The 12,500-nt window shown below is 40.8% G+C and overlaps 1 protein-coding gene across 1 annotated transcript in view; it reads left to right on the plus strand.

Moving 5' to 3' along the window:
* The window catches only part of tec (tec protein tyrosine kinase), a 29,042-nt gene extending 17,712 nt beyond the window's left edge, over positions 1 to 11,330 (plus strand). The window contains exons 11-16 of the mRNA XM_079802654.1: positions 412 to 583; positions 658 to 874; positions 948 to 1,012; positions 2,808 to 2,926; positions 10,606 to 10,763; positions 10,868 to 11,330. Of these exons, the coding sequence (XP_079658780.1) occupies positions 412 to 583; positions 658 to 874; positions 948 to 1,012; positions 2,808 to 2,926; positions 10,606 to 10,763; positions 10,868 to 10,948 (812 nt within the window). The 3' untranslated portion in view covers positions 10,949 to 11,330. The remainder of the gene's footprint in view (positions 1 to 411; positions 584 to 657; positions 875 to 947; positions 1,013 to 2,807; positions 2,927 to 10,605; positions 10,764 to 10,867) is intronic.
* Positions 11,331 to 12,500: the final 1,170 nt, after the last annotated feature.

Raw genomic sequence — 12,500 nt, forward strand, 5'->3', positions numbered from 1 at the left:
TGAGTGCATTTTATTGTTAATTTTGTGTTTTTCAAAATAAATGAATTGAATTCATTTTTGATTCCGCATTCATCATTCACAGCTGTTGAAATAGCCATTGTATAGGACATAAATTAGGTTAAACTACTGCATGTCCGCCCACAGAAAAATAAATAAATATTAAAATTACCAACACAGAACCTTTGATCCACGATACGTAACGAATCTGAGGCGGCAGACAAACTGTGTTTGCACGTCACAAAATGATTCCTACTGAAAGTCAGCACATGTAAACACCAGATGGGTTTAGATGACGTCTCATGTAAACAGTCCACCGAATCTTTCAATCAGAATGATTTTAATCGGAATGACAAAAAAGTGCACATGTAAACGTGGCTACTGACTCTGTTGTTGACTCTGTGTGATGTGCAGATAAATGGGAGATCAACCCGTCGGAGCTGACCTTCATGAAGGAGCTGGGCTGTGGTCAGTTTGGAGTGGTGCGGCTGGGCAAATGGAGGGCGCAGCATAAAGTGGCCATCAAAACCGTCAGGGAAGGAGCCATGAGTGAAGACGATTTCATAGAGGAAGCCAAGATCATGATGTAGGAGTGACACACACACACACACACACACACAACCCTCGCCGGGTATGCTCATGTGTCCCGTGTGCCCGCAGGAAACTGTCCCACCGTAACCTGGTGCAGCTGTATGGCGTCTGCACCCAGCAAGGGCCCATTTACCTGGTGACCGAGTTCATGGAGCTGGGCTGCCTGCTCAACTTCCTGCGCCAGCGGAGAGGAGCACTGGGAGCGCAGGACCTGCTGGGAATCTGCCACGACGTGAGTCAGGGGATGCAGCATCTGGAGCAGAACGGGTTCATCCACAGAGACCTGGTCAGAAATCACACACACACACACGCATGTTTGTAACACTATGAATGTCTTAACTGTCTCTGGTGTCCGTCAGGCGGCCAGGAACTGTCTGGTCAACAGCTCGCTGGTGGTGAAGGTCTCAGACTTCGGGATGACCAGGTATCAAAAACTCCTGTTCAATTGAATTCAATTCAGTTCAATTTGATTCAATTCAGTTCAATAACAGTGTCAATGTTACAAAGTTCATCAATTATGACACCAATTCAATTCAGTTCAATTTGATTCAATTCAGTTCAATTTGATTCAATTCAGTTCAATAACAGTGTCAATGTTACAAAGTTAATCAATTATGAAACCAATTCAATTCAGTTCAATTTGATTCAATTCAGTTCAATTTGATTCAATTCAGTTCAATTTGATTCAATTCAGTTCAATAACAGTGTCAATGTTACAAAGTTAATCAATTATGAAACCAATTCAATTCAGTTCAATTTGATTCAATTCAGTTCAATTTGATTCAATTCAGTTCAATAACAGTGTCAATGTTACAAAGTTAATCAATAATGAAACCAATTCAATTCAGTTCAATTTGATTCAATTCAGTTCAATTTGATTCAATTCAGTTCAATAACAGTAACAATGTTACAAAATTCATCAATTATGAAACCAATTCAATTCAGTTCAATTTGATTCAATTCAGTTCAATTTTATTCAATTCAGTTCAATTTGATTCAGTTCAGTTCAATAACAGTAACAATGTTACAAAATTCATCAATTATGAAACCAATTCAACTCAGTTCAATTTGATTCAATTCAGTTCAATTTGATTCAATTCAGTTCAATTTGATTCAATTCAGTTGAATAACAGTGTCAATGTTACAAAGTTCATCAATTATGAAACCAGTTCAATTTGATTCAATTCAGTTCAATAACAGTGTCAATGTTACAAAGTTCATCAATTATGAAACCAGTTCAATTTGATTAAATTCAGTTCAATTTGATTAAATTCAGTTCAATTTGATTCAATTCAGTTCAATAACAGTGTCAATGTTACAAAGTTCATCAATTATGAAACCAATTCAATTCAGTTCAATTTGATTCAATTCATTTCAATTTGATTCAATTCAGTTCAATAACAGTGTCAATGTTACAAAGTTCATCAATTATGAAACCAATTAAATTCAGTTCAATTTGAATCAATTCAGTTCAATTAGATTCAATTCAGTTCAATTTGATTCAGTTCAGTTCAATAACAGTGTCAATGTTACAAAGTTCATCAATTATGAAACCAATTAAATTCAGTTCAATTTGATTCAATTCAGTTCAATTTGATTCAATTCAGTTTAATTTGATTCAGTTCAGTTCAATAACAGTAACAATGTTACAAAATTCATCAATTATGAAACCAATTCAATTCAGTTCAATTTTATTCAATTCAGTTCAATTTTATTCAATTCAGTTCAATTTGATTCAATTCAGTTGAATAACAGTGTCAATGTTACAAAGTTCATCAATTATGAAACCAGTTCAATTTGATTAAATTCAGTTCAATTTTATTCAATTCAGTTCAATTTGATTCAATTCAGTTCAATTTTATTCAATTCAGTTCAATAACAGTGTCAATGTTACAAAGTTCATCAATTATGAAACCAATTCAATTCAGTTCAATTTGATTCAATTCAGTTCAATTTGATTCATTTCAGTTCAATTCAGTTCAATTTGATTCAATTCAGTTCAATTTGATTGAGTTCAGTTCAATAACAGTATCAATGTTACAAAGATCATCAATTATGAAACACATTCAATTCAGTTCAATTTGATTCAATTCAGTTCAATTTGATTCGCTGGTGGTGAAGGTCTCAGACTTCGGGATGACCAGGTATCAAAAACTCCTCATGTGAGCAACACCTCAGATCATCTGAACCGGGTCAAACTTTCGTCTGTTCTCCCGCAGGTACGTCACGGATGACCAGTACTGGAGTTCGTCCGGAGCAAAGTTCCCGGTCAAATGGTCTCCTCCGGAAGTCTTCAACTTCTGCAAATACAGCAGTAAATCAGACGTGTGGTCCTACGGTCAGTGTCCAGATCTGCCCCTGGTCTCCTGTGGCCAGCTTTAGTTATTTCACTGCGATAAACAGGACAATCACAGAATCTGAGATGAAGCGTTATCAAATATGAGACAAACTCAGATGTAAAGCAGCTCTAAAAAGACATTCAATTCAGTTCAATAACAATGTCAATGTTGCAAAGTTCATCAATTATGAACCAATTCAATTCAGTTCAATAACAGTGTCAATGTTGCACAGTTCATCGATTTTGAAACCAATTCAATTCAGTTCAATTTGATTCAATTCAGTTCAATAACAGTGTCAATGTTGCAAAGTTCATCAATTATGAAACCAATTCAATTCAGTTCAATTTGATTCAATTCAGTTCAATAACAGTGTCAATGTTGCAAAGTTCATCAATTATGAACCAATTCAATTCAGTTCAATAACAGTGTCAATGTTGCAAAGTTCATCGATTTTGAAACCAATTCAATTCAGTTCAATTTGATTCAATTCAGTTCAATAACAGTGTCAATGTTGCAAAGTTCATCAATTATGAACCAATTCAATTCAGTTCAATAACAGTGTCAATGTTGCAAAGTTCATCGATTTTGAAACCAATTCAATTCAGTTCAATTTGATTCAATTCAGTTCAATAACAATGTCAATGTTGCAAAGTTCATCAATTATGAACCAATTCAATTCAGTTCAATAACAGTGTCAATGTTGCAAAGTTCATCGATTTTGAAACCAATTCAATTCAGTTCAATTTGATTCAATTCAGTTCAATAACAGTGTCAATGTTGCAAAGTTCATCAATTATGAAACCAATTCAATTCAGTTCAATTTGATTCAATTCAGTTCAATAACAGTGTCAATGTTGCAAAGTTCATCAATTATGAAACCAATTCAGTTCAGTTCAATTTGATTCAATTCAGTTCAATAACAGTGTCAATGTTGCAAAGTTCATCAATTATGAAACCAATTCAATTCAGTTCAATTTGATTCAATTCAGTTCAATAACAGTGTCAATGTTGCAAAGTTCATCAATTATGAAACCAATTCAATTCAGTTCAATTTCATTAAATTCAGTTCAATTTCATTCAATTCAGTTCAATAACACTGTCAATGTTGCAAAGTTCATCAATTATGAAACCAATTCAGTTCAATTTGATTAAATTCAGTTCAATTTGATTAAATTCAGTTCAATTTCATTCAATTCGGTTCAATTACAGTGTCAATGTTGCAAAGTTCATCAATTATGAAACCAATTCAATTCAGTTCAATTTGATTCAATTCAGTTCATTAACAGTGTCAATGTTGCAAAGATCATCAATTATGAAACCAATTCAAGTCAGTTCAATTTTATTAAATTCAGTTCAATTTTTATTAAATTCAGTTCAATTTCATTCAATTCAGTTCAACTTCATTCAATTCAGTTCAATAACAGTGTCAATGTTGCAAAGTTCATCAATTATGAAACCAATTTGATTCAGTTCAATTTGATTCAATTCAGTTCAATTTGATTCAGTTCAATTTGATTCAATTCAGTTCAATGGCAGTGTCAATGTTGCAAAGTTCCCATTCAGTCGGTCAACTCGGTACAACACATGACTATGGGATATCGCGCTCTAGCGCCATCTGCTGAAGACACCTTTATTCACGCCTGAAAGGCCAATGACGCATGACGACGTGGGCGGGGTCCCTCGCCCACAGCATATAAATGCAGTCGTATGCGTCATTTCCCTTGTTCTTCAGCTCTTCACCGTGCTGCTTGAACACCATCACGCCACATTTTCGCAAGAAAAGCCCACGGTGGTGATTATTGTCGAAATTAAGGCAAAAAAGAGAAAGCTTATTTAGCAACAAGTTTAGCTTTGCTAACGAAAGGCTAATAAGTTTTTCTCAAACAAAATGTTCAAACTTATGCCACATTCACAAGATAATCCACAGTGATGACTCTTGTTAATGGAAAAGACATAAAAGAGAAGTTTTTGGCTTGAGTTTAGTACAACTAACAAATGGCTAAAAATTTTTGTCATGATAAATATCTGAACAGGTTATCTCCCCTGTCCTATGGCATGTGGGTGTTCATGGTATAATCATAAGTAGGGTGTTCAGCATGCTCGGGCGGCTCTCGAGGGAGCCGCTTGCGAGCATTATGAGAGCTGACACTCAGGCTGCTCCGCTCTCGGCTGGCCGTGTTCGATGAGGCCGGCCAGCCTCGTGAGCCCCGTGGATCGGTCCCGCATCCGCCGAGGCGGTGCGGCGAGGCCGGTCATGGGGCTCACGGATGGACTGTCAGCGGGACTTGGGACTGCTGAGGCATCTTCCCAGTCTTTGTCTAATTAGGCTGGACTAGATCTCTCCAACCCCAGTGCGTGATCTGTGTTGGAGAGCGGCAACAAAGTTTGTCGATAGTCCTGCCGTGATACAGAAGCTTGCGGGTTTGATTCCTGTAAAATCAGCGATGCAAACTCGCCTGCCGATCTATCCAGATTGGGCAGTAACCCAGCAAAATAGCGGGTTCAGTTTAAGTATGTTGTCAATAAAATGTGTATTGAGCATACAAGACCTCATGTGTTGATTTGTTAAAACAATCAGATTGCACTGGAACCTCTAACCTCACAGTCTGGCCGTATGCCGACAGATGAGAATAATGCAGTGTTATGCAATTTACAGTGATGTTTGCAGAAGGACGCGGGATTCCACAAGTGATGCTTGAGAATCCTCCTCGCTGTCTGCCTTGAACGGTGGCGCGTAAGCGCACTAACAACACCATGGCTTCTTCGCACGATTCCAGTAGGGCTGTCGGCTGCGGTTTCTCTCGCGCCCCCCTCTGGTTTGGCGGAGTAATTGCAACTTCATTGTTTGAGAGGGGAAATCCGTGCTCTCCTCAGCAAAATGGCAATTCAAGTTTTGCCACAAGGGAAAATGGAGAAAGAGATTTTTCAGAGTAAATTCCTCCTCCTCCTCCTCCTCCAAAAAAAATAAATAAAAAAAAATACCAGACTTGCAGCAGTTGAACAAACACTTTAGAGTGGTTAATGTGTCAAGTTCAAAAATGCTTGCAGTATGTCACCTGTTCTGCCCTCTGCATCCTCGGGATCGGCTTACATCGGTGTGTTTTTGCCCGATGCATCTTGCCACAATCAAACAGGAGCACAGAAAACATTTCTGAGGTCTCCGTTGATGGGATTGCCTATAGATCCTAATGGCACTGCGCATATCTGAAAGATATGCAGAAGCGGTGTTGGTTCTGCTGTGCCATCAGAGCATAATATTGTTCTCCTATTTGGATGACGTGCTCCTGGCTGCAGACAGCAGGGAACACGCAGTGTTGTAAAACACATGCACTTGTTTTTCCATTTTACGAGCTCTGGGATTTTTTCAGATAATCTCAAAAGGGGCTGTTATGTCTCGGTCTGTTATATCTTGGTCTGGGGATAGATTCAGAACCGAACAGAGGGCAGAGGACTTTTGCAGTGCTGAGACTGCTGGGGCTCATGACCCCGATAGCAGTAGTACTGCTGGATTCTCCTCTTTGTGTTTGCAGTTCCGGCGCTGGGCGTTCGGTAACTTGCTATATGCCATGTGACATTTAAGCATGGTTCAGTAGCGCTGTGTTGGGCGTTCAGACCATGGTCCCCTGGGAGTCCTAGATCTGTTAACAGAAGGAATTCCCCTGGGCAGGGTTACGGCATGTTCATTAGTGATGACAAACGTCACAACATGGACGAGAAACTCTGTAAGAGGAGAGTGGTTGACAGCGCTGTAAGAGCTTCACATACATTTATGTGGAATAGTTCTCCTGGTGCTGAAACACTTGACCCAGCAGGGCAAGCATTATTCAGAATGGAAAATATGACAATGGTCATATATATGTAGGCAAGGAGGTACTCCCTCTCTGCTGCAATTGGCATGGATGCTCTTGATACAAGGCAGACCTGCGGTGGCTTATGCACTCTTGAATAGTGGTGCAGATCGGGTGCAGAAATGTGTATCTTTTTGCATCTGCAGAAAACATGCGCCGCCCGCTGTTTTCTTGATTATGGACTGGAGTGCCCCGTAGGGGGTGGATGTCCCAACACGTATAGCCCAGGTTTCTGCTGTATGCAGAAGGGTCCATCACTGATTTTGGTGGCATCTTGCTGGCCAGAGAAAAAGAAATGGTACACAAGCATCATGGCATTGCTGTTAAGGACACACACCATGGTGTCTTCCCCTATGCAGGAGGCAGATTCTGCACCCTCGGCCGGAACTGTGGTCTCTAAGGGTCTACATGTTAAGAGAGGGAGAATCTGACTATAGCTACAAAACAGGGCGCTTGCTTTCTGAAGCACACCGTGTTGTGTTGAAGTAGCGCATGTTTGAAGTTTGGTGCAGGTGAAAATCTGTATCACTGTGTCAGTGCCTGATTGATACTGTTTTCTTCTCCGAAGAAAAGTCACTCCCATTCCATGCTGGAAGTTTATTGGGCGACTGTTTTCGGCTTTCATGAGGGCATTAATGGTGCTGCGCTAAAGCGCGCATTTTTCGGTTCCTTAAGAGGGTCCTGGCATACTACGATTTTTGCTCCGTTTCGGGCACAGTCGAGAGTGTGAGTTTTTCAAAGTATAGCCTACTCCATTGCCCACATCAGTGGAAAGGTGCTTTTGGCGCATGTGCACTATCTAGTGCATTTTTGGTTTTCGAGTGCTTTGGTTTTCAAGTGCTCTCTCTCTCCTCTCCACCTATAGTTGGTGTGTGGTGAGCGCGCTGGTGCCATTGTACTGTGACTGCCCTTGCATCATCCAAGTGGATGCTGAACACTGCTGGTGGTTGAGGAGAGACCCCTGACATGAGTGTAAAGCGCTTTGGGTGTACAGTAGTGCATAGGAAACATGCTATATGATTCATGTCACTCGCACATGTGCTGTTTTATGTGCACCGTCCGCGGTCCCAAAAATTGGGCTGCACACGGACAGTGTGCGCGGCCATCTGCGGACTCTCCTAATGGTGATTATTACGTCACACGGACAGTTCACGGACTGTCAGGGAACTCTCGCGTTCCACTCCATCTGTTGAGAGTGTGAGCTGGTCACGGTATACTCCTTTGGCCAGGAAGGCCGGGTATGGTTAATTTCCCGCATCCAGATGCGTCACACACGCAGTCGAATGAGCGCGGATGACCAAGTTCAATACATGTGCAGTATAATTGTTGTGACTCTTCTGTCGCTTCTGTTTTTCTTGCACATGCGCTGTTGTATGCGCACCTTCCATGCATTCTCAAAAACAATTGGGCTGCATGCTGACGGAATACTTTGGACTTAAGTGTAGATGGGTTCGGAATGCGTGCTTCTGAGTGAACTTTGTCCGCAAGTGGTCAAGTCACTCATACGCTGTGGCATGCGCACCAAAGGCCCTCCTGTTGACGAGATTTTACGTCACACGAATGGTGCGCAGAACGCAGACATCCAAAGTATACCTGGAGCTTTAAGGTCAGCGTTTTTAGGCTCGTTACAAACTGTAATGGTCATGACCTGATGGTTGATCTGGAGGCTAGGTGTGAACCTCCGTTTAAGCCTTTAGAATCCTTGAATATAAGGATGATTCCTTGTCATGGATACTGGCACCAGCAAAGCATGTTGGTTATCTTCATGCGCTATTGGTGCATCCCCTTTGCAGTTTGCACCCAAGCTGCACTTGGTGGTGTTGCATCCAAATGCGGCGTATATGCCTAAAGTCAGGTTGGGAGTATGCTCTCGTTCGAGCTGTCTGCCCTATGAAATCTCTGACTCAGAGAAAAACAGGATACTTGCTTTGTGCTTTGCGCCATTTGCGATTCGTACGCAGGTGCGTTCGGCAGTTGCAGGCTATGCACTCGCCTGACCAGCCTTTTGTCATGTTTTCCAACTCAGCCAGTGGGAAGCCGCTATCTGAGCGATGTCTTTCACATTGGATTGTACAAGGCTATTTCTATAGCATGGAAGGAGTTGGTTCTGCCTGGTGAGGTGTGTGAGCACTCTACAAGGGCATGGAGATGTCAGGGGCTTGGTTTAATATTCTCGTGGGATGCCAGCTGGGCATCACTGTGCACAATTGTCCGGTGTACCCACTAGTTGCCACTACGGCAACAGTAACTCAGGCTGTGCAAACCACAGGGGTTTTTATAGGGGCCATGCATCTTTCCCTCGGAAAAGGGTTATGTGGCGGTGCTGGTCTATTACGTTTAGTTCAGCGACTTGGCGGGGCGTGAATATATGTCCCATAGTCATGTGTTGTACCGAGTTGACCGACTGAATGGGAACGTTGAGTTATGCATATAACTACTGTTCCCAGAAGGAGGGAAACGAGGTACAACACCTCTGGGCCCCGCACAGTCGGGGCTCGGTGAAGAGCTGGACTGAACAAGGGAAATGACGCATACGACTGCATTTATATGCTGTGGGCGAGGGACCCCGCCCACGTCGTCATGCGTCATTGGCCTTTCAGGCGTGAATAAAGGTGTCTTCAGCAGATGGCGCTAGAGCGCGATATCCCATAGTCATGTGTTGTACCTCGTTTCCCTCCTTCTGGGAACAGTAGTTATATGCATAACTCAACGTTTATCAATTATGAAACCAATTCAATTCAGTTCAATTTGATTCAATTCAGTTCAATTTGATTCAGTTCAATTTGATTCAATTCAGTTCAATAACAGTGTCAATGTTGCAAAGTTCATCAATTATGAAACCAATTCAGTTCAGTTCAATTTGATTCAATTCAGTTCAATAACAGTGTCAATGTTGCAAAGTTCATCAATTATGAAACCAATTCAGTTCAGTTCAATTTGATTCAATTCAGTTCAATAACAGTGTCAATGTTGCAAAGTTCATCAATTATGAAACCAATTCAATTCAGTTCAATTTGATTCAATTCAGTTCAATAACAGTGTCAATGTTGCAAAGTTCATCAATTATGAAACCAATTCAATTCAGTTCAATTTCATTAAATTCAGTTCAATTTCATTCAATTCAGTTCAATAACACTGTCAATGTTGCAAAGTTCATCAATTATGAAACCAATTCAGTTCAATTTGATTAAATTCAGTTCAATTTGATTAAATTCAGTTCAATTTGATTAAATTCAGTTCAATTTCATTCAATTCAGTTCAACTTCATTCAATTCAGTTCAATTACAGTGTCAATGTTGCAAAGTTCATCAATTATGAAACCAATTCAATTCAGTTCAATTTGATTCAATTCAGTTCATTAACAGTGTCAATGTTGTAAAGATCATCAATTATGAAACCAATTCAAGTCAGTTCAATTTTTATTAAATTCAGTTCAATTTCATTCAATTCAGTTCAACTTCATTAAATTCAGTTCAATAACAGTGTCAATGTTGCAAAGTTCATCAATTATGAAACCAATTTGATTCAGTTCAATTTGATTCAATTCAGTTCAATGTGATTCAGTTCAATTTGATTCAATTCAGTTCAATGGCAGTGTCAATGTTGCAAAGTTCATCAATTATGAAACCAATTCAATTCAGTTCAATTTGATTCAATTCAGTTCAATTTCATTCAATTCAGTTCAATAACAGTGTCAATGTTGCAAAGATCATCAATTATGAAACCAATTCAATTCAGTTCAATTTGATTCAATTCAGTTGAATGTGTGTATGAGTGTCTTGTGAAGGTGTGATGGTTGATGCTGTTGTTGTTATGCTTGTTTTCTGCAGGTGTGTTAATGTGGGAAGTGTTTACGGAAGGGAAGATGCCATTTGAACACAATCAAAACCACGAGGTGGTGATGATGGTCACTCAGGGACATCGGCTCTATCGGCCCAAAAAAGCGGCTCCTCACATCTACAGTATCATGCAGATGTGCTGGATAGAGGTAACATCTGTTCGTCAGTACTGATTCAGACATGTGCTCATATTTTCAAAGAATGTTTTTTCAGATTTGAGGTTCTCAGTGCTGAATGTGTGTGTTTTCCTCAGAGAGCAGACGAGCGTCCGACCTTCACTGAGATCACGCAGCTGATCACCGACGAGCTGGAGGACGACGGACCTGACATCTGATTGGACGTCTGATGGTCACGTGACGCGTGTGCTTGTTTCTCCGCATGAACTGATTCCTCCTCACACGAGGCCTTTATTTATGACTCTGTTCCCTCAGAATGTGTGGAAGCCGTTTCTGCCACATCAGAAAAATCATGGTGAATCTGAAATATGACATAAAGAGTTCAAATGATCACATAATAATTATGAATGAATTATGAGATAAAGTTAAAATCATGTCTTTTTTTTGTCATGAATTTGATTTTTCATCTCATAAATGACTTAGTATGTCATAATTATGATTTACATACATGAATTTTTTGCTTATGTTGCAGAAATGTGCTTCCATAAGTGTGTTGATCTGCTGTAAATTGTCAAATAAATCTCAGATGGATGTTGACAGAGTTGGTGTGAATTAACTCACTCACACACACACACACACACACACACACACACACACACACACACACACACACACACACACTCACACTCACTCACACACACACACACTCACTCACTCTCACACACTCACACTCACTCACTCACACACACACACACACACATACTCACTCACACACTCCTGAGGCACTCCAGTAGCTCTAGATGATAGCAGTGATGGAGAAACCATGTTTCTGAAGGACAGATCTAGTGATGACATGTAGATGGAGAAGAGAAGCGGTCCCAGCACTGAGCCCTGAGGCACTCCAGTAGCTCTAGATGATAGCAGTGATGGAGAAACCATGTTTCTGAAGGACAGATCTAGTGATGACATGTAGATGGAGAAGAGAAGCGGTCCCAGCACTGAGCCCTGAGGCACTCCAGTAGCTCTAGATGATAGCAGTGATGGAGAAACCATGTTTCTGAAGGACAGATCTAGTGATGACATGTAGATGGAGAAGAGAAGCGGTCCCAGCACTGAGCCCTGAGGCACTCCAGTAGCTCTAGATGATAGCAGTGATGGAGAAACCATGTTTCTGAAGGACAGATCTAGTGATGACATGTAGATGGAGAAGAGAAGCGGTCCCAGCACTGAGCCCTGAGGCACTCCAGTAGCTCTAGATGTTCAAGTGTTTTAGGAATGAGTGGAAGAAGGGATACCGGTCTGTAGCAGTAAAAGTGGTGAGCTGTAAGGGGTGATGAAGGACGAGGAGGGTTAAGAAGAGGGTTGTGTCCTGAGCCAGGTGGAGCTTAAGAGTGAGTAGGAAGTGAGGAAGTGATCTGATATGTGCAGTGGAGTGACCAGTGTACTCACACACTGAGTAGCGCGTGTAAATAAGGTGTGTGTACATTTGTGAGTAGTCTCAGTAGACTCCTCCAAGAAGTTACCGCTGACGATAAACAACTACAACATGGATATTAATATTGCTGGTGATAGTGATTGCATGCGATTCAGATGAGATACAGTCACAAAGAGATGGTAAAGGAGTACATTTCTACTCAAAACCAAGTCTTGACCATCAAACAGGGCCTGGGGCTCTCAGGAAGTGAGGACCGGTCAAAATGCCCTCACTTTCTCCAAGAACTCAAACCAGTCCTCACACAGATAGTTGTACAAGAACACACACACACACAC

Source organism: Gobio gobio (assembly GCF_949357685.1).
Source record: "Gobio gobio genome assembly, chromosome: 21".
Taxonomy (NCBI): Eukaryota; Metazoa; Chordata; class Actinopteri; order Cypriniformes; family Gobionidae; genus Gobio; species Gobio gobio.